At 48.5% G+C, this 22381-nt stretch overlaps 1 protein-coding gene and 2 non-coding genes across 4 annotated transcripts in view; all 3 read right to left on the reverse strand.

The window, feature by feature from the left end:
- Positions 1–19703, reverse strand: part of LOC105496330 (Ral GTPase activating protein non-catalytic subunit beta) — a 138479-nt gene extending 118776 nt beyond the window's left edge. For both annotated transcript variants that reach the window (XM_024797477.2, XM_071079337.1), the window contains exons 1-2: positions 19563–19703; positions 18486–18554 (exon numbers count right to left, since the gene is read on the reverse strand). In XM_024797477.2, the coding sequence (XP_024653245.2) occupies positions 18486–18509 (24 nt within the window). In that variant the 5' untranslated portion in view covers positions 18510–18554; positions 19563–19703. The remainder of the gene's footprint in view (positions 1–18485; positions 18555–19562) is intronic.
- LOC112429290 (small nucleolar RNA SNORA71) lies at positions 17707–17840 on the reverse strand. The gene has a single exon (XR_003021481.1). It is a non-coding gene; the product is annotated as a small nucleolar RNA SNORA71 (small nucleolar RNA).
- LOC112429292 (small nucleolar RNA SNORA71) lies at positions 18995–19126 on the reverse strand. Its single transcript, XR_003021483.1, has one exon. It is a non-coding gene; the product is annotated as a small nucleolar RNA SNORA71 (small nucleolar RNA).
- Positions 19704–22381: the final 2678 nt, after the last annotated feature.

A 22381-nucleotide genomic window follows, 5' to 3' on the forward strand; every position in this document is an offset into this window, starting at 1 on the left:
GGTTCCCAAACTTTGCTGCACGCTGGAATCATTTGGGCATCTTTAAAAAACATATTGAAGTCTGGCTTTCACCTCCAGATATTCTGACTGTTTTGGTCTGGGATGCCACATGGGCATCAGAAACCTTTACAAGAGTCCCCAGGTGATTTTACCGTGTAGCAAAGTTGGAGAGCCACTGCCCTAATTGTTAAGCACTTGGGTCTCTGGAGTTGGATGCTTCGGTTCAAATTACTAGCTATGCGACCTTGGGTAATTAAGTCACCCAACCACCCAGGGACTCAGCTGCCTCGTCAGTAAAATGGGGACAATAATCCTACCTCATAGGGTTGCTATGAAGTTAGACGTGGTGAACGTAATGGCCTGGCATGATGCCTGACGGATAAGAAGCGCTTAATGGGGGTTAGCTGTTTACTCTCATCATCAACTCTTCTTCATCAAAGTGTCACTGTGCAATGGGCAGCATCGTCCCCACTGGGCGGCAGCAACTCGCCTAACCTTTCTGCTGGACCAAATTCTTTGCGGGAGTTGTCTCGCTCCGCTCCAGACCCGCCCCCTCCCCCAGGTTGCCAGGAGAGCTTTGCCCGGCCGGGGAAGCGCCCAAGGATTAGACCGGGTTTACAGACTCGACAGCAACCGCCCACTCCAGGGCCAAGCTTTCCCCGCCCCCGTGGGTCTCCCAAACATTTGGAGATGCGCTTCCAAAGGCCGGGCCCCTGGAGCACCCAGAGCCAAGAAACAAGCCTCAGCCGTCCCTGGACCGCCGGGAGGGGAAGAGAGGGGAAGGAAAGGTGAGGGTCCGGCCGCGGCGGGGCCGACTGCCCGGTTACCTGAGGCGACGGGCGGGGCCCGCATCGCTGGGGCGGGCGCCGCCGCCGGCCGTACTCGGCCTTCCGCCTCACGCGACCCGTGCCATAGGGCCGGCGCTTTCACCGCCCTGGCCGGCCGTCCTCAGACGGTCCGTCAGTCCACCCGTCAGCGACTCTCCCAGGGCGCCAAGGGACGACGAAGGCCAGTCGGGCCAGCCGGCTGGGCTCTGCTCAGGCAACTTCCGACTGCCAGGGGCGGCGGCGTCAAATAACTCCCCTGCCAAGTGGGCCACTGCGCGTGCGCGATGTGCCTAATGAGCGCTTTCTGCGGGGCTGAACCGGTGGCGTCAAATAATTCCCGAGACACAGAGCCGGAAGCTGCGCCTGCGCAGCTATCCCAGCTCGCCGCGCGGGACGCATTCCGTCCTTCCTTTCCGGATCAAGTGGAGAGGGAGGAGTGAAGTGACGAATGCGCCTACCTCATCGCAGCACAGAGGAGGCGCTCCACCTGCGTCCTTAGGAATCTTACGACATCCTCTCTACCTGCTTTCGGTACAGACGGAGTAAGGGGCTTCTCTGCAAGATTCTGGCTCCCACCCAGGTTCTAGGAATTTCTCCCATTCCACCATTACAGCACCCTTCCTCTGACATGATGTTCTTTACTCGCCGCACTCTTATTACACGGGCACAGCATTAACTATGAGCAGTACTCTATTCCAGGCTTGGTGTGGGTTACAAAGGTGAATCGAACATAAGATTTAGAGCCTCTCATTAAAGAACTGAATCTCATAAGACATAATAATAGGAAGAGATACTACTTCGAGCACCTGCAATGCGCCAGACATTTTGTAAACAGTACCCCTTTCAATAATTTGCTTTCACTTCAACGAAGAAACTAATACCATTGGAGAGGTACAGCTTAAGTGCTTTGAGAGTGTAAAGGAGGAAACTTGGACTGAGAGAGGAGGGAGGGATGGTGGAATTCTTCACGGAGGACCTGGCCTTGAGGCTGACCTTGGGTATTCAGAGAGGGAGGGGTCAGGGTATTGAGTAGAGGTGAAGGCACGGTTGTCTGAAAAGCAGAAAGGAGCAAAGAAGATTCTGACTCCTCACCTCAGTTAGAAGAGACTATGGAGGAATGAGTGATAAGGGAACTAGTATCCTCACAGAAAGGGTAAAACTGAAGAGTGTTTCCTCAGGACCACACCTCACTCCCCAGGAAAATAGCTACAGGAAGGAAGAGGGAAAAGGAGGGTAAGAATGTGCTAGGGCAGGAACGAGGCTATGTCCAGGACACTGGGGACCCAAGCAATACATTTCAATTAAACACAGTGTGACAAATTATGTAGTAGGCTAACTCAAGATCTATTTCAACCACTCCCTTGCCTTTCTATACTACAGGGGCTGAAAAGCAAAGCACACAGCTCTCAACCTCCCTTGCTGCTAAGGGTGGCAGTGAGACAAAGTCCTGACCAATAAGATGTAGGCAGAAGTATCAAAGGAGACCTTCCCTTCTTTCTTCCCTTGGAGAAGTTTGTGTCCTTCACTTTTCCCCTGCTTCATACTTGGAACTGGGTAACACCTGGGGGCACAGCAGCCTAGAGGCCATGAGGAGGACTGTGCTAAGGAAGGTGGAGCAGAAAGACAGGAGCCTGCTTGTTTAGGTCATACTCAAGCAGTTATACAAACCCTGTACTACCTTCCTGTCTTATGGGGGTGAGGGATCTTATGTATACCAGAGTTTGTTGAGTTTTCTGTTACTTGCAACCAGATGCATTCTAACACAATACTGAACACCTGTAACAGACAAGGGAGGGGTGACTAATTGGAAGAACAACAGGTGATGGGAATTGGAAAAGTGACAGGCACAGAGGATGGGAAAGCTGTCCTTTTTTGGAACCTTTTACTTTTTTGTGATGACAACATAAGAGTAAGCAGGAATGGCACATTTTACATTAAAAAAAAAAAAAAAAAAAAAAGATGAAGAGATGGTTCCTGGACTAGAACAGAAAGAGGCAGGGGCCATGCAAAAATCTTGGTCCTGGGCCTTGCACACTCCAGGACTGCCTTGGCTGGTGTCCTGCACTTGCCCCTATAGCCTCCTCAAGCTCCTTTGAGCCCACTTCCTCCACTCTTTTTTTTTTTTTTTTTTTTTTTTTTTTTTTTTTGAGACGGAGTCTCGCTGTGTCTCCCAGGCTGGAGTGCAGTGGCGTGATCTCGGCTCACTGCAAGCTCCGCCTCCCGGGTTCACGCCATTCTCCCGCCTCAGCCTCCCAAGTAGCTGAGACTATAGGCGCCCGCCACCACGCCCGGCTAGTTTTTTGTATTTTTAGTAGAGACGGGGTTTCACCATGTTAGCCAGGATAGTCTCGATCTCCTGACCTCGTGATCCACCCGCCTCGGCCTCCCAAAGTGCTGGGATTACAGGCTTGAGCCACCGCGCCCGGCCTCCTCCACTCTTGAGAACACCATTTTCCAGGTAGATCCTGATTGTCAGCCTGAGCCCTCACTGGGCCCTCACTCGTACCCCAGAACACTGCTTCCAGTAGAAAAGGACCAATTTACACACACACTTCTCCTTCTTGGAAGGAGCATGCCTGCTGTTTTATTTTTAATGCCAGGAAATACATTTAGGGACCAAAAAATAAGGGCAAGCCACTGATAATGGATTGTTTTCTGAATACTGTGTGCAAAGGCTGCCATACATGTTTATTTTGAGAGCTCAGCATGCCACCCTGTTTGCTGGAATCCCTCATTAGGCAGGCCCGTGTCACAGATGGGAAAGTCAACCTGGATAAGAAAATACCCTCAGTGCCTCATCCAACAGCCAACCCCCCAGTAGAATTCCATAGTAACTGGCCATTTGGGGCAAGTTAAGGAAGAGACTCAGGCTTTTAGCCAGAATGTGTTCATGACAAAAACCTAACTTATGCTAAAAATAAATAAATAAAGAGTGATACTGATTGGAAAGCTCACATAATCAAATGAGGGGGAGGGCAGAGATCAAGGCCGACTTGCAAGACAACACCAGGGACTGGAATTCCATTGGGACTCCCCGTCCTGTGTCTCTGCCTCTCTCCATATACGAACTTCTAATTTTACACTCACTCAGCTTTCTTGCATATGTGAGGAATGCATCCCAGGTTTACCTTAGAACAAATCCCCATCCATCTTCCACTGAGGGTAGACAGAACTGCCACCCTGCACAACTGCCACATATGGCTGTGCAGGTTGTGTACTGCACAACTCATGGGAGCACCACTCATCTATGGTTGAAAAGTAGAAATGCTAGGGATGCTTGGCTGAGCCAATGACACTGAAAATGCTTAGTTTAAAGGAAATAAAATGATAGGTTTTCCTGGAACCAAAGGTAGTCCTTGGTGAGCCCATTCCAAGAGAGTTCAAGGAATCCCACCGTAGCCCATAATGATTGGCCTCCCTAATCAAGCTTTCAGGGAATAATTCAAAGGCATTGGCTCTGCAAAGCTTTATATCCCCAGGCTGAACTCACATCAAGCAGAAGACAGTTAAAACTGAGACAGCAGAGCCCATACAGGGCCTATTAGAGATGGAGAGAGGTTTACAAGGAAAGTGGGGCCTTCTGAAAAAGGTAGCACACATGGCAATGCCTATGACACAGGAGCCGACTAACCTTAAAGTTACTTAGATATTTGCCAGGGAAAATGGTCACAATTATATTCCTGTGTGACTCATTTCACTATAGAAAAGCTGTCTGGCCTGGGCACGATGGCTCACGCCTGTAATCCCAGCACTTTGGGAGGCCAAGGCAGGTAGATCACTGGAGGCCAGGAGTTTAAGACCAGCCTGGTCAACATGGTGAAACCACATCTCTACTAAAAATACAAAAATTAGTTGGGCATGGTGGCAGTTGGCTGTAATCCCAGCTACTCAGGAGGTTGAGGCACGAGAATCACTTGAACCAGGGAGGTAGAGGTTGCAGCAAGCTGAGATCATGCCACTGCACTCCAGCCTGGGCGACAGAGCTAGACTCTGTCTCAAAAAAAAAAAAAAAAGGGAAAAGAAGAAGGAAAAGAAAAGTTGTCTGTCTTAGATTTGGCAGGGACGGTATTTTTTCTTTTTTGAGACAGGGTTTCACTCTGTCACCCAGACTGGAGTGCAATGGTGCAATCTTGGCTCACTGCAACCTCAACCTCCCGGGCTCAAGCAATCCTCCCACCTCAGCCTCCCAAGTAGCTGCAGATACAGGTACATGCACCACAATGCCCGGCTTTTTTTTTTTTTTTTTTTTTTGAGACAGAGTTTCACTCTGTTGCCCAGGCTGAAGTGCAGTGGCGTGATTTTGGCTCACTGCAACCTTTACCTCCTGGGTTCAAGCTATTCTCCTGCCTCAGCTTCCTGAGTAGCTGGAATTATAGGTGCACGCCATCATGCCTGGGCTAATGTGTTGTATTTTTAGTAGAGATGGAGTTTCACCATGCTGGCCAGGCTGGTCTCGAACTGCTGACCTTGTGATCTGCCTGTCTCAGCCTCCCAAAGTGCTGGGCGATTACAGCCGGGAGCCACTGTTCCCGGCCTTTTTGTATTTTTTTTTAGAGATGGGATCTCACTATGTTGCCTAGGCTGGTCTTGAACTTCTGAGCTCAAGCCATCAGCCTGGCCTCCCAAAGTGCTGGGATTAGAGTTGTGCACCACCACATACAGCCAGTATGTATGTGTATGTGTGTGTGTGCGTGTGTGTGTGTATTTTACATATATATATATTAAAAATGTTAAAACCCTTGCCCCAAACAAAACGGGCCGGGCACAGTGGCTCATGCCTGTAATCCCAACACTTTGGGAGGCCGAGGTGGGTCTAACACTTGAGCCCAGGCATTCGAGATCAGCCTGGGCAACATGGTGAAACCCTTAGCTGGGCATGGTGGCAGGTGCCTGTGATCCCAGCTACTTGGAAAACTGAAGCAGGAGGATTGCCTGAGTGGAGGTTGAGGCTGCAGTGAGTTGTGATTGCACCACTGCACTCCAGCCTGGGTGACAGAGGAGACCCTGTCTCAAAAACAACCAACCAAAAAAAAAAAAAGAAAAACAAAACACAGTATCTCTAGCAGATCTAAATAAAACATAATATAAAACCTGATTTCCTTCAGCATCTCCAATGGAAGTGGAAATTATTTCACAAAGCTAAAGTGGGAAAAGACCTCATTCCTTTTCTTTGTGGAATCAAATATAATCTGTTCTGTGTCTGCATTTTACTGCACTAGTGGCTCATTCAATCTCAGTCATTACTGGGGCTCTGATTCCTCGGAGTGCTGCAAAAGTCCTGGAGAAATGCCAAACACACTGGGGAGAACTCTCTGAACTTCCATCTAACCTGTGTAATGAGTCACACCCTCCCTTACTGGTGGGAAATTCTTTCCCAATGAAAGCATTTGAGGCTATAAATTTCTCCTTCCTACTGTTTCAGCTATACATAGTAGAAGTTTTGATAATACAGTATTTTCATTATCCTTCAGGTCTGAGTATTTTTAATGTTTGTTTTGTTTTTATTTAGACTTTATATTGTAGTGACATATTGCGGACATTTATTCTTTTTTTTTTTTTTTTTTTTTTGAGATGGAGTCTTGCTCTGTTGACCAGGCTGGAGTGCAGTGGCAAAGTGGCAAGATCTCAGCTTACTGCAACCTCCACCTCCGGGGTTCAAGTGATTCTCCTGCCTCAGCCTCCTGAGGAGCTGGGACTACAGGCACATGCCACCATGCCTGGCAAATTTTTATAGTTTTAGTAGAGACAGGGTTTTACTGTGTTGGCCAGGCTGGTCTCAAACTCCTGACCTCAGGTGATCTGCCCAACTCAGCCTCCCAAAGTGCTGGGATTAAAGGCGTGAGCCACCACGCCCAGCCCATTTATTCCTGATACTGATGTGCTGGTATTAATATTTGAGACTTGCTTTGCAGCATAAAAGTTACCACATTCTATGCTGTAGACGATATTTGTAAATATTTTAAATATGCAAACAATATTAATAAATACCCCAAAGGTGCTTGAGAAAAATATATACTCTTTCAGTGTGGGTATAGATTTCTAAATATATATTTTTAGAATATCTATTAAAATCAAATCTATGTTCCAAATATTATGGTATGGAAAGGGAAAAATAAGAATTTCACAGCAGAGAAGTCTGGCAGTCACCACCTTCACCAAGTGATCAAGGTTAATGTCACTGATGATGAGTCACCTTGATACCATGTACCCCCGATATGATGTAATGAGAAGGGCACTTCACCTCTGGGGTGTTCTTCCCAGAAACCCATAGCCTCCAGTCTAATCATGAGAAAATGTTAAAAACACCTAAATTGAGGGCCGGGTGCGGTGGCTCACGCCTGTAATCCCAGAACTTTGGAAGGCCAAGGTAGGCAGATCCCCTGAGGCCAGGAGTATGAGACCAGCCTGGCCAACATGGTGAAAACCCATCTTTACTAAAAATACAAAAATTAGGCCGGGTGTGTTGGCTCACACCTGCAATCTTAGCACTTTGGAAGACTGAGCGGGGGATGGATCACCTGAGGTCAGGAGTTTGAGACCAGCCTGGCCAACATGGTGAAGCCCCATCTTTACTAAAAACACAAAAATTAGCCAGATATGGTGGCGCATGCCTGTAATCCCAGCTACCCAGGAGGTTGAGACAGGAGAATCACTGGAAATCAGGAGGCAGAGGCTGCAGGGAGCCGAGATCACACCACTGCACTCCAGTCTGCATGACAGAGGGAGACTCCATCTCAAAACAAAACAAAACAAAACAAAACAGAACAAAATACAAAAATTAGCTGGGCATGGTGGCACACACCTGTAGTCCCAACTACTGGAGAGGCTAAAGCATGATAATCGTTTGAACTTGAGAAGTGGAGGCTGCAGTGAGCTGAAATTGTGCCACTGTACACCAGCCTGGGCAACAGAGCAAGACTCCATCTCAAAAAAAGGAAAAGAAAAAGAAAAATCCAAATTGAGAAACATTCTACAAAATATCTTACCAACACTTTAAAACTGTCAAGGTCATGAAAAACAAAGGAAGACTGAGAAACCATTCCAGATGGAGGTGATAAGGACACATAACTAAATGTAATGTGCTATTCTGTATGGCAGAGAAAATGGACATCAATGGGAAAACTGGCGAAATCCAGATAGGGTCTGTGGTTCAGATAATGGTAATGTACCAGTGTTAATTCCTTAGTTTTGACAAATGTGTCACGGTTATATAAGATGCTAATATTAGGGGAAGCTGGGTGAAGGGCATATGGGAACTTTTTGTACTAGGTTTTAAATTTTTCTGTAAATCTAAAATTATTCCAAAATCAAAGGTTTATTTAAAAAAAAAAAAAAAAAAAAAAGCTGCTCATGGCAGGGCATGGTGGCTCATGCCTGTAATCCCAGCACTTTGGGAGGCCAAGGCGAGTGGATCACTTGAGGTCAGGAGTTTGAGACCATCTTGGTGAAACATAGTGAAACCCCATCTCTACTAAAAATACAAAAATTAGCCAGGTGTGGTGGCGCATGCCTGTAATCTCAGCTACTGGGGAGGCTGAGGCAGGAGAATCGCTTGAACCCGGGAAGCGGAGGTTGCAGTGAGTGGAGATTGCACCACTGCACTCCAGCCTGGGTGACAGAGCAAGACTCCGTCTTAAAAAAACAAACATCAATCTGTTTAATCTTCACCACATCCCTCTAAAGGAGATCACTGAGGTGCACAGAGTTTAAAACTTGTCATCAAAGTCACCTAGTTAAGTTGGACCAGATCTGTGACTCCAAAGCCAGTGCTCACACCACTCTGGGCTGCATGCCAGCCACACCAACCACCATTGAGCTCCTCCCTGCATCCTCCACGCTGCTTTTGCATGTGGACCACTCTCCTCCTTTGCTCAGTTAAGTCTACTTCCCTGAGTCCCAAGAGGTCAGGTGCCCTATTTACTCCTGCAGCACCTTTCCCTCTTCCTCCATAGAATTTCTCATAGTTTTTCAACAATTTATTCATTGTATCTTGTTTATCTTGATGAGATTATGAGCTAACAAATGTCTGTGTTCACTGGCGTGCATTCACAGTGCTTAGCACAGAGGCCAGCACTTTGTAAATAGGTAGTGACTGACTGGGCACACTAAAGTTAACTCCAGTAGGATCTGTGCTAGAGAAGCACACCCAGGACTCGGTGTCCTGCCTCCAGAAGGCTCTGGAACATGAGGTAGGATTCCATCAAGCATGTCTGATATATACCTGGCCCTGCTCTGCCAAGATGGGGGAGAGGGGATACCAGAGAATGGGGGATCCAAGCTGGAACAGCTTCATTAAGCCCCCACAAGATGCAGCAGCCTTCCTGTGAAGGAGGCATCCTTGAACCCTTTATTGTCTAAAGCTATGATGTCCAGTAAGATAGCTACTTGCCATATGTGGCTACTGAGCACTCTAAATGTGGCTAGTCTAAACTGAGATGTGCTGTATGTATAAAATATATACCAGATTTCAAAGATTTCATTTGGGGAAAAATCTTATTAATAATTTTTAATATTGGCCAGGCAAGGTAGCTCACGCCTATAATCTGAGCACTTTGGGAGGCCAAGGCGGGTAGATCATTTAAGGCCAGGAGTTCGAGACCAGCCTGGCCAACATGGCAAAACCCCATCTCTACTAAAAATACAGAAATTAGGTATGGTGGCACATGCCTGTAGTCCCAGCTGCTTGGGAAACTGAGGTGGAAGGATCACTTGAACCCGGGAGGCAGAGGTTGCAGTGAGCCAAGATCACACCACTGCACTCCAGCCTGGGTGACAGAGAGAGACTCTTATCTCAAAATAATAATAATGGTAATTTTTAATATTAATTACATGTTGAAATAACAATATTCTTTGCTGTAATGGGCTAAATGAAATATATAAATATTACCAAAATTTATTTCACCTGCTTCTTTTTATTTAATGAGGTTACCAGGAAAAGTTTATATATGTGCTCACATTATATTTCTAACTGGACAGCATTGTCCTACACTATAAGCTCCTTCATCTGCTTTGTTCAGACCCAAATGCCCATCTGAGAGCAAGGCCCAGCACATAGTGATTGTTCATATGTATCTGGAATGTGAATTCATATAACTTATTATCTATCTCTATACATTTATGCGATCCTCTTGAGGGCAACAACTTTCTTGTTCATCCTGGTATCTCTATTCCCAGCACAGTGCCTAAAAAATATTTTTCGGATGGACAAATGAACCTTCATTCTGTCCAGCTCTTCATTCTCCCAGTTCAATTCAGCCATGGAATCTCCCAGCCACTGTGTCACAGGTGCTCCGGTGCCAGGCAACAATTGCCTGGTAGGATTATGGCTCTTCTTGATGCTAATCCTGGTTATTGGGCCACATTGGTTATACCCTTCTCAAGTTTCCTCAAGTTCTGGGGGTCTGGGATGACTCTTGCTTCAGACACAACAGCAGTGGGAAGGACACTTGATATTTTGGTGTTGGTTAAAACATGGCTATTGTCCCTGTACATGTCAGGTTCATAAGTTCGATCTGCAAAACCATTGATTTAGATGGGGACTATTTCAACAAGTCTAAATAATAGGCAATAATTTGAAGCAGATGGAACAAATAGTAAAATATCCTAATTTCCAGTTTTCCAGTATAAACAAGGATCTGACAAGCTTGGTATGCTTTTTTTTTTTTTTTTTTTTTTTTTTTTTTTTTTTTTTTGAGACGGAGTCTCGCTCTGCCGCCCAGGCTGGAGTGCAGTGGCCGGATCTCAGCTCACTGCAGGCTCCGCCTCCCGGGTTCACGCAATTCTCCTGCCTCAGCCTCCCCAGTAGCTGGGACTACAGGCGCCCGCCACCTCGCCCGGCTAGTTTTTTGTATTTTTTTAGTAGAGACGGGGTTTCACCGTGTCAGCCAGGATGGTCTCGATCTCCTGACCTCGTGATCCGCCCGCCTCGGCCTCCCAAAGTGCTGGGATTACAGGCTTGAGCCACCGCGCCCGGCAGCTTGGTATGCTTATGCTATTTATGAAATCAGCCTGAAACACTTTTCACTATTTAATACAGCAGGAAATGGAAAACTAGCTGAGCCACTCATTAGGTGTGAGACAGGTCTCTTCCGTTTCTTTGAGCCTTGGTTTCCTTATTTGTAAAATGGAAGATAAGTAAATCTACCTCGCTGGGTGGTTGTGAAGATTAAGTGAGGTAATTATATATACAGGCTTAATACAGTGCATGGGATTTAATAGAATTTCAATCAATGGTAGCAGTGATTAACACCAACCCTGCTGGGATGTGTGCAAATTAGCAAACAAGAAAGAAGAAAGTATTCGTGGTGCCTTAACAGATGAGCCTGTCATAATGACATTTTATATTTGTTCTTCATTTTAACTATCAACAAGCTATATGTGCTCATCAGATAAAAACAGCAGACATTTATCGAGCACTCCATGCAAGGCAGTTACTATGTTATGCATTTAACATGCATCATCTTTTTTTTTTTTTTTTTTTTTTTTTTGAGACGGAGTCTCGCTCTGTCGCCCAGGCTGGAGTGCAGTGGCGCGATCTCGGCTCACTGCAAGCTCCGCCTCCCGGGTTCACGCCATTCTCCTGCCTCAGCCTCCCGAGTAGCTGGGACTACAGGCGCCCACAACCGCACCCGGCTAATTTTTTTTTTTGTATTTTTAGTAGAGACGGGGTTTCACCGTGGTCTCGATCTCCTGACCTTGTGATCCGCCCGCCTCGGCCTCCCAAAGTGCTGGGATTACAGGCGTGAGCCACCGCGCCCGGCCGCATCATCTTAATCTTTGCTATTTGGGGGTAAATGCTGTGTTGATGGTCAAATCAGAGAGCCAGAAGCTGAGGGTCAGGGAGGGAAATAATGTGCTCCAGGCCCCATAGCAATTAAGTGACCACATCAGGTTTTTTTGCTCGTTTGTTTGTTTTGAGACAGGGTCTCACTCATGCTGGTAGCTGGGACTCCAGGCACGTGCCATCACACCCAGCTAATTTTTGTATTTTTTTTGTAGAGATGGGGTTTCACCATGTTGCCTAGGCTGGTCTCAAACTCCTGGGCTCAAGTAATCCCCCTACCTCAGCCTCCCAGTGTCGGGATTACAGGCATGGGCCACCTGCCTGGGTCTTTTTTTTTTTCCTTAAGAGACAGGGTCTTGCTCTGTTGCCCAGACTGGAGTGCAGTGGCGTGATCATAACTCACTGGAGCCTCGAACTGGGCTCAAGGAATCCTTCCTCCTCAGTCTCCCAAGTAGCTGGGACTACATGCATGTGCCAATGTGCCCAGCTAATTAAAAAAAATTCTTTTTTTAGAGACAGGGTCTCGCTGTATTGCCCAGGTTGGTTTCAAACTCCTGGACTCAGGTGATCCTTCCACCTCAGCCTCCTGGGTAGCTGGGATTCCAAGTACAAGCCACCTTGCCCAGCCACATCAGATTCTTAATGACTTCACCAGGCCCACCTGTCATCAGTTGTACCCACAGAGGCAGAGGGGCCTGCATGAGTCATTCCTGGTGCACACTATCAGGGCATCTGCTGGCCTCATTCCTTATCCCAAAATGTTGACTGAGCACCTGCCACTTGTCAGGCATTATGTTGGTAAGTTTTTTTACTATAATGAGAAAAGACTCATTTTGCTGCCTTTAGTAATGGACACAGTAGTAGTGAATGTAAGGACTCTCAAAAAAAAAAAAAGGGCTATGTGTGGTGGCTCACGCCTATACCACCACCACTTTGGGAAGCCAATTTGGGAGGATCACTTGAGACTGGGATTTCGAGAGCAGCCTGGGAAACATTGCAAAATCCTATCTCTACAAAAAAAAAAAAAACAAAAACAAAAACAAAAACTAGCCTGGCCTGATGGCACACACCTATAGCTACTCAGGAGGGTGAGGCAGGAGGATTGCTTGAGCCCAAGAAGTTGAAGCTGTAGTGAGCCCAGATTGCGCCACTGCACTCCAGACTGGGCGACAGAGTAAAACCCTGTCTTAAAATAAAAAAATAATTAAAAACAGGCTGGGCATGGTGGCTTATGCCTGTAATCCCAACACTGTGGGAGGCTGAGGCGGGAGGATCACTTGAAGTCAGAAGTTTGAGACCAGCCTGGCCAATATGGTGAAACCCCATCTCTACTAAAATTACAAAAAATTAGCTGGGTGTGGGGGTGCACGCCTATAATCCCAGCCACTTGGGAGGCTGAGGCAGAAGAATCATTTGAACCCAGGAGGCGGAGGTTGCAGTGAGCCGAGATCGCGCCACTGCACTCCAGCCTAGGTGACAGAGCAAGACTCTGTCTCAAAAAATAAACAAAAAATTTTTTTAGAAAAGGAAGAGGAATCTTGGTCACATGGCCACACCTTATAAAAATTCAGAAAAAACTGACCCCCAGGCCTGATGGCAAGTCAGAATACTGCTGACAGTCATGCCTGGAGGAGCACGAACGTGGTTTGGCAACTGAAATTTCATTCTCCACCTGTGAGTTCTAGAAACTTGCAACAGGAGCTCACTTGCAACAGGAGCTCGATGTTCTGTGCTCCTAGGCTGCTGTTAAGACTTAATTACTCTGTCTCTTCCTGTTTCTGCAACCAATTACTCAGTCTCTTGACATGCAGAACTCTCCCAGCAGAAACACTGCAGGGCTCGGTGATCACTGCTATGGGTCCTGGACCAAGGTGATGGGTTAGGCCTATCAAGGCTGTCCTTGGGTGACTGGGCTTCCCTAGACCGCTGAGCTGCGGTTGGAGGTGTGGGGGATGGGGAGCTGACAGGTGCAGAGCCTGGACTCTAGACACACCCTTCCAGGTGCTGACCAGTTAATCCTGGCTTGATTCAGCTGCCACCCTCACAACATGGTGAAACGTCCATAATCAGAAGCAGCATTGCAGTGGCCTCAGATGCCTGTTGTCTCCCCACTTCACCGAGCCTGGTATCCAAAGGAAAAGTTTCCTATTGTCCATGGTCCATGTGGTGATGGCGGCTTGCACAGGCTGCAGTGAACACCCAGCCGCGAGAGCTCCTCACTTTAGTCAAATCGCACCTCCCTGGGGAGGCCTTCCCGTCTAGTCAATTTAAAATGCCACTCCCTCTGCTGGTCTCCAAACTTCCTATCTTGTTTCCCTGCTTTGTAACTTTTTTCCTTAACATTTCTCAAACATTCTACCCATTTTAGTACTTTATGATATGCCCTTGTCCTCCAAAATGTAAGTACAAAGCAGGGATTTGCTCTTTTGCCTGTTTTGTCTACCAGTTCCTAGAATTGTGCCTGCACAGAACTGATATTTCACATGAATGGAAGGAGGGGCGGGGAATCCAGTCTGGGTGGAGGTTCCGCCGGCAAAGACTTCCTGAAGAAAGTGACACAAGCTGAATCAGCTAAGCTTGAAGTGAATGATGCATTCCAAGGCACATAGGCCGGGAAAAGAACATGTGCAGGGACCTTAAGCAGAAGGGTGGCTGAGGCCTAGGGTGCTTGTGTGAGAAAAGGGTGGACAGGCCGGCCACAGGCAGAGTGAGGAGGGCCTCGCTGTCTCCTCTGGAGAATGGGAAGTCTAGGCTAGAGGCCAAGGGTAGGGTCGGGCGAGGGTGGCAGAGGGCAGGAGAAGAAAGACCTCAGAGGCTGGGCCAGCAATGAGGACCACATACAATTGGAAAGGAAGTTCCAGTGATTGAGAGGAGCTGTCCTTTACTGAGCACTTCCTGTGTGCCAAGTGCTATGCTAAGAGCTTCTAACATATTAGTTCACTGACCTTCACATCCAGCCTGCAACCACTAGGATGCATGAGAATAGGGTGATAAATGAGGGAACCCTCCACAAATCAACCAGTCTGGGTTAGTAAGGAAATTTTTATGCTGGGGGCCAGGTCATGGTAAGTGATCTATCTCTATAGCTGACACTCTTCCCCCACTGCGTGGCAGTCTCGCCTCTTCCCGTGTTTTTCACTACTCCATCACTGTTGCCTCCTATAGAACAAACTAAACAGGGTGTAAGGGACCCCCGGGTTGCAGGATTGAGATAGTGGGTCAAGAAGACCATAAAAGAGAGAAAGACAATGAGAGATTAAAGGAGAAGGGAGTGGGGTGTAGACACGGGTCCTATTAGCGGACGGGAACCTGCTTAGCAATGAGAGGGGTCAGTTTGCTAACGAAAGACAGGTCTACCAATTCAAGACACCAACCAGTGTAAAACTTCACTAAAAATAGTGGACTCAGAAAAGGGGAGAACTTTGACCCCCTTTCTTTGGTGGGGGAAATGTGGTCATTTCTCACTAAAGGACAAGGGACACAGTTGGATAAAACTGACCAGAGAGGGGTTGCAGCAGGTGGGGGGATCTTCAAGAGAGCAAATCAGAGGTGTCAGGTGGTTCTCGGGTAGGAATAAGGAGGGGGACAATGCAGAAATAAGGCCCTCGCCAGAAATGGCTGGCAGAGCGGACTCTTCAGTCCCAAGAATGTCTCCTGCTGGCAGAGGTCATCAGAGATGCCTGAAAGCCTGGTTTCCCTCAATCCTAGTCACAGTGATTTCTTTTTTTTTTTTCTTTTTTTCTTTTTTTTTTTTTTGAGACAGAGTCTCACTCTGTTGCCTAGGCTGGAGTGCAGTGGCATAATCTCAGCTCCCTGCAACCTCCACCTCCCAGGTTCAAGTGATTCTCCTGCATCAGCCTTCTGAGTAGCTAGGAATATAGGTGCCTGCCACCATGCCTAATTTTTGTATTTTTAGTAGAGATGGGGTTTCACCATATCGGTCAGGCTGGTCTTGAACTCCTGACCTCAAGTGATTTGCCCGCCTTACCCTCCCAAAGTGCTGGTATTACAGGCGTGTGCCACCACGCCCGGCTTAGTCACAGTGATTTCTATTTCAACTAAAGGAATGGGACCAACTGACCCCCCACTTTCTCCCATGGCCTTTGGGAGTATTCTTGTGTGTGAAATTTACCTAAAAAACGAGGACAGGGTAATATGTGTGGTGGTGACACACATACACACTGAGCACATCACTGCGATCGCTGCTACCAAAGAGAACTCCCAAAGACCAAATCTATCTCATGGTAACAGAAGCCCCAGTGGCTGGCACTGCCTACCACACCCATAGAGCTCTCCAAGGGCAGCTGTTCCTCATACACTCCACTCTCTCCTCTGCTCAAAACCAACTCCTACATTCACCTGCAATCCACCACCTGAGCTCAGGGCACTCTTACATTCCTCAAGGACTCCCGCCCCTGCCTCCATCCCTAAGTCATCCCGTCTTCTCTCCCAAAGCTCTGGCTCAAATGTTTCCCCCGCCAACTTAATCCTAACAGTTCCCCGTCTCTCCTAAGCCTGAACCCCTGCAACCCCTAGATGCACTTGGGATTACTGTTCAACCCCAGTCCAAATCCCACGTTCCATCTCACATTCCCTAGGTCAAGCCTTGGGTGTGTGTCAAGGGGAAAGTCTTAACGAATGAGAACCAGAAAACCTGCCCTTGTGGCGCAGTCTCTATACCCAGAGTCTTGCTGGCACACGGAGATACTGATAAAAAAAACAAATACACAAAAATGAAAGAACTAGCAGCAGGGCATGTTTCAAGATTTATTGAGTGCATGAGAGGACAATGGTCCACAGCACAGAAAAAGTCAACAGGAACAAATTCTTGGTTTTCAGAAGTCACACCAGGAACAGGCAGGAGGACACGGAGGATGGCCACTGGATGGCCTGGCCTAGATGGAAGAAAACCAGTCTTCCTGGGCCATGGCACTCTGTGGCACTGGCAGGGCAGAGCCAGCTGAAAGGTCTTCACCTCTGGATCCCAAGTCCCCAGAGCCACAGGGCTTTTCCTCTGCCCACCCTCCACCCACGCTGAGGGAAAAGTCGATTAGTGTTGTGCTGAGACAATAGGGGCAAGAAGGTCCAGCCGTGCGTCATGGAGTGACATCACTCATCACTTTTGGTCTGTGATCAACCCTCAAACAATCTAAAAGAGAAGACAAATGAAGCCAGCGGCTTGGAATTTCTGCCTGGGAAACACAGGCCGACTTAACCTCTTGGCATTCACTTACCATGAGGAGACCCCTCCAGGGAAGCTGGGACCCCAGGTCATTGTCTCGAGAGGCTCAGTGCCTGCACCTCCTGGGGTTTCCTCCAACAGTCTCCAGACCCAGGGCGGCATCCCTGGAGTGAGGAGGGGCCACAGAGCAGGAGGCTGCAAGTGCTTGGTCGCCAGTGCTCTGCCATCTTTCTTCAAGCTGATGTCAATGGGAATGCCCCCAGTTAATCAAGGTATGAGTTGCCAGTTTCTTTCATACCAAACTCATCTCAAAAAGGAATCTCAATGCTCCCAAAGATTACTCAAAATAAAACTTAGGAGTCTAGCAAAACTGTCCTAGGAGTCTTGACATGCAACCGAGCAGATGTGCAACTGGCAGAGAGACAGCTGGAGAGACCTCTCAGGGCCCCTCCCATAGATGTCCCACCTCGCCGTGCTGGGAGCAAAGGACCACCCCAGCAGCCATCCCTGCACGCTCTCATTACTTGCCTGCACATCTGTCTCACTCTTGCTCACCCCAGACTCAAAGACCTTCTCATGTTGCTACCCCTCCCTGGAATACCTTTCTATTGCCCATCGCATCCCACTCTTTGAAAGACCTGCCCAGGTCCACCACCTCCAAAAGGCTGCTTCTCTTTGAAAATCTTAAGGCAGTGACTGTATGCCACCCAACATCACACTTATTTGTTAAAAAAAAATAATTCACACAGGCTTTTCTCACCATCTAGTACCCAAACCTTGACACTGAGAGAGACTGTTCTCTGATAACAGGAGGCTAAGCTGAAAAAAGCCACACTAAAGTGTCTCCCATCACTCACTCACACAGCATCCTGCAATGCTCCTGAGACCAGAAGGTGCTGGCAGGAGAGAAGGAGTGTGTGAAGGCGCCAGCATTTGAAAGGGACAGGTGTGAACCCTCCAAACACGGGAAACGGCTTTCAGCAATTCCTCTCCCTGCGTTATCGATGACCAGAGCACAGGCAGCCCGTGATCATTTTTGAATGCAGGTGTATACAAGGGCAGAGAGAGATGCAGGAGGAGAAACAGATGCCAGCAGCCTGTGGACTAAGTCCAGTCCAGGAAAACAATCCAGCCCAGGACCCCAAAAGTGGCTCTGCTTTCCTGTAAAAGCCCCATAGAACTTCCCTGCCAGGAGGAATCAAAGAGAAGTCACATGGGGCAAAAACAGTGGGAAAATACTGGTTGGTAATGATAGGAATCATGTGGTCTCAAGTACCACAAAAGTCACCTCTATCAGAACATTATTTTCCAAGTGAAGAAAATTAGGTTCTGAATCAGTCCTTGACTGGGATAGTGGCAGAAGGGGATTTAAAGCCAGAGGACCAGAGTCTCTGAAGCCTAGGTCCACCCATTTTCCATTACAACATCCTGCTGCCCGGGGAGAAAGGGCAGAGACCTCTTATTACCAAAGTGGGACTCTGGAGGTTTCCCCCCAGCAGGAAATCCTAAAGGCACATGAAGGGCCAGAGGTGATGTGGGTTGGCTGGGTGGACAGCGGATCTGGGGACCCACAGTGCCATGCTCATCTGACCTCTCAACTCCCCTACACCAACCCCAAAGCCCCTGGGAACATGTACAGGACTGTACTAGATACAAAGAACCAACATTCCAAAGAATGAACCAGAGATCTTACCTCAAGGACACGGAGGTCTAGCATGTTCCCGACATGACAACTCCCGTGCCTCTGCACACAGTGGACTATCTGCAACAGATAAGATGCCATGAGTGAGCACCTAGCTTGTCCCTGCTCACAGCAGGGATGGCAAGCAACAGGAAAGGGCTTAGCACAGTAGTTACCAGACAGCAAACATTCCTAAGCAAACACACTATTTCCTCATAAAAGAGAAAACAGTTAACTCTACAGAGGAAGAGAGTGGATGGTCTACGGCAGGGTGAGGGTGGCCAGCACTGATCAATGTGTAGTTAATCAGCAGAAGATTGAAAGATCAAAACCAGGTTTACAGGAGTGTGCCGCGGCTGAGGCAGTGACTCTGCTGGTCGTCAAGGGAATTTAAGCAACACACATAGCCTGGTTCCCAACAGCAGGGAGCAGGAAGTGAAAGCTCTAATCATGACGTGACACCCACGGCAGCCCCCAATCCCCTGGATGCCCCAGGTGTGTGCAGCTTTGAGAAGCAGGAGTGTAGGAAAGTTCCCGGGACAGGAAGGTGAAGATGTGGACCCTCCAAACACGGCAACCTTTCCCACATTTCCTCTGCCTGCACTACCAATGACCAGGACATGGGCGGCCCGTGATCACTTACGAATGCAGGCGCAGGAAAGAGCAGAGGGCAATCCAGGAACAGAGGCCAAAATGAGCTGCCTGGAGACTGCCAAAGCGCCAAGCCCAAAGGATCTGAGCGCTATCCACCTAATGCAGTACAAAGATCTCATGTGCCCCCACCAAGAAAGTCACAGAAGACTAATTTTTGGTTAAAAAAAAAAAAAGGCTAAATTGTTCATTCATCCCACAAATATTAAGTATCTACGGGTTGCCAGACATCATGGGTTCAAAAGCAAGAAAAACGTGCAAGATCTCCCCTTTACAGAGTTTTCGGAGTTTCATTACATTACAGAAAGTCAAGCTCAAGAGAATGAAAGAACTTAGCCAGGCTCTCCTCTGCACCCGGCTTTGCCAGACAGTTCTCGGAATTCATGGCCATGCCCTCCGCTGGGGTCCCCCATGGTGCTCATGACCAACACCACTTACCCAGGGACATTCTCACCGCGCGGACAGTGGGAGCCCCTCAGGGAGTGCAGATCAGGGTGCTGCGGGAAAAACGGGGGCTCTGGCTGGTGCGGAACCAGCAAAGTCATCCAAGGGAGAGCTGTCATCTGTCTCCAGGAGAGCCGCACAGCCCACGAGGCCTAGGCAGGGAAAAGCATAGGGAAGGGGCTTAGTACAAGGTTCTGGCAAAGGAGTCTGGGATTCGCCCCTCTGGGGCCCTGGGCGTCCTCTATTAAAACCTCAGCCAATTGGTCTGTAAAATGGAGGTTTTACAGGTTATTGAGGAGAAAATGAGTTAACGGTTCCAAGGACGTGGCACAATGACTGACACTCTGTAGGCAACCGACAAGCAGCTTTGGGGGCTTCCAAAGTCAGGAGTCGGAGATCGGGGTCGGGGGAGTGAAAGTCGCGAGGTCTCTAGAGCCCCTCAGCCCGCGTGCAAGGCCCCGGGCTGCACGTTTCTCAAGGGTCACTAAGCCTCCCCGCATAGAGACTGTGCGGACCGGGGGTCTGACGTCTGCATGGGGTCGGCTCAGCCCAGCGAAGGCCGAGGGCGCGGCTCACCCGCCAGTCTCTTTCCCGAGGACACGCGAATCCTGAGGGGCCCACCCCGGCGGAGGGGACGCAGCACTGCACCAGGGGCTGGGCCTGACGTCCGGCCGGCTCTTCCCACTCCCCTCGGGGCCTCAGTTTCCCCTTTTGTCGGGAAGGAGGTACACAGCACCGGCCTTGGGAGGCCACTGGGGGTTCTTGGGAAGACCACGCCTCGGGCGCTGCCTCTCAGTGACTCATCCCGGGCGTCAGGATGGATGGCGGCGAGTACAGGGGTAACCTCGCGCAGGGGGGCGAAGAGCAGTCTGCAAACCGCAGCCACAAGACTCTCTCTCTGGTGCTCTGCGCCAGCGGAAATACGGCTGGGGGCGCGGCTGCAGCCTAGAGCGGCGCTTCCGCCGGGCCCCTACCTGCGCAGACGTGCCTGCAGCGCCCCCTGGCCGGACGGAGCTGCAATTCTGTCCCTCTACTAACGCCCTTTATCCAAGCGTTCATCTAAAGGAGCATCCCTTCCATGAGTTCACCCACCCATCCATTTACCCAGAAAATATTTGTGAAACGTCAGCTTCCATTTGAGGACACAGTGAGAAGACAGCCATCAGTCTATAAACCAGGAAGTGGGCCCTCACCACTTCCTGGTTTACCAAATCTACTGGTACCTTTGATCTTGGACTTTTAGCCTCCAGAACTGTGAGAAATAAATTTCTGTTGTTTATAAGCCACCCAGTTGATGATGGCACTTTGTTACGGCAGCCCAGTCGGGGGTCGGCTGGCAAATAGGTCAGCTTGGACCATGGCCAGCCTAGTGTCCACACACCCTCCTCTCCAAGCAAAAAAATAGAAAAAAATCCACTTCAAACATGCATCCCTTCTATCATTGGCAAGAGTGTGTCTGCAGTCTTGTTTTGTTTTTGACGTCAGCAGACAAAGGGTCAGTCATTGAGAACAGACTGTTCTTTAAATGCTGTAACAAAGGCTGTCACAACACACTTATTCAAGAACTCAACATGCTGCCCTGTTTGCTGGAATCCCTCACCACGTAGGCCAGTGTCACAGATGGGAAAGTCAACCTGGATAAGCAAAATGCCCACAAGGCTGTATGCAACAGCCAAACCCTCAGTGGAATTTCTTAATAACTGACCATTTAGGACAAGTTAAGGAAAAGACTTGGGCTTTTAGATAGAATGTGTTGGCGATACAAACCTAACTTATGCTTCAAAAATAAAATACATTATTGGAAACTTATGTAATCAAGCGAGGGGAAGGGCAGAGGTCAAGCTGGGCCTCCAAAACAACGAACACCAGAACTGGAATTCCATCCCTGTCCTGCAACTCTGCCTCTCTCTCTGGGTGGACTTCTGACTTCACACTCGCTCTGGTTTTTTGCTTATAGTGAGGGACATATGCCACATTTACCCAGGGGAACATCTCCATCCTGCTTCCACTGAGGGTAGGCAGGACTGCCACATACAGTTGTGCAGGTCGTGTACTGCACTACTCCTGGGAGCACCATTCACATCATAGCCTATGGTTGAGAAGCAGAGATGCCAGGGATGCTTGGGCAAGCCGATGACACAGAAAACACTTGACTTAAAGGAGAGAAAGTGTTTTCCGTAGCGTGTTCTTCTCTGGTGCAGCAGAGTCACCCTGTGTCATACCATGTAATCCTTAAATAATGGTCCTTCTAATAAAGGCCGTTGAAAATATCTCTGAAGGGCAACACTTTGAGGGATTTTTTTCTCCACGCTACTTGAGATCAAGCAGAAGACTTTAATTAAACCTGTGACAGTGAAACCTGTGCAGGGTCATTAAAAAAAAGGAAAGATTTGCAAGCAGTAGCGGGGCTTTCTGAGAAATGCTATTCTGAACTCCACAAACTTTTTTTTTGAGACAGAGTCTTGCTCTGTCACCCAGGCTGGAGTGCAGTGGCGCGATCTCAGCTCACTGCAACCTCTGCCTCCCAGGTTCAAGGGATTGCCTGCCTTAGCCTCCTGAGTAGCTGGAATTACACCTGGTGACTAATTTTTGTATTTTTAGTAGATTGCACCATATTGGCCAGGCTGGTCTTGAACTCCCAACCTCAGGTGATCCGCCTGTCTCAGCCTCCCAAGTGCTGGGATTACAGGTGTGAGCCACCATGCCCGGCCTGATTTTTACAACCTTTGACACTCAAGCTCTCAATTCTCAAAATTACCTTCTGGGCCAAGGATAGGCACTTCCACCCTTTCTGGAGCTCTTGGAGGAGTCAC

This window comes from Macaca nemestrina, chromosome 15 (genome assembly GCF_043159975.1).
Source record: "Macaca nemestrina isolate mMacNem1 chromosome 15, mMacNem.hap1, whole genome shotgun sequence".
NCBI classification, from domain to species: domain Eukaryota; kingdom Metazoa; phylum Chordata; class Mammalia; order Primates; family Cercopithecidae; genus Macaca; species Macaca nemestrina.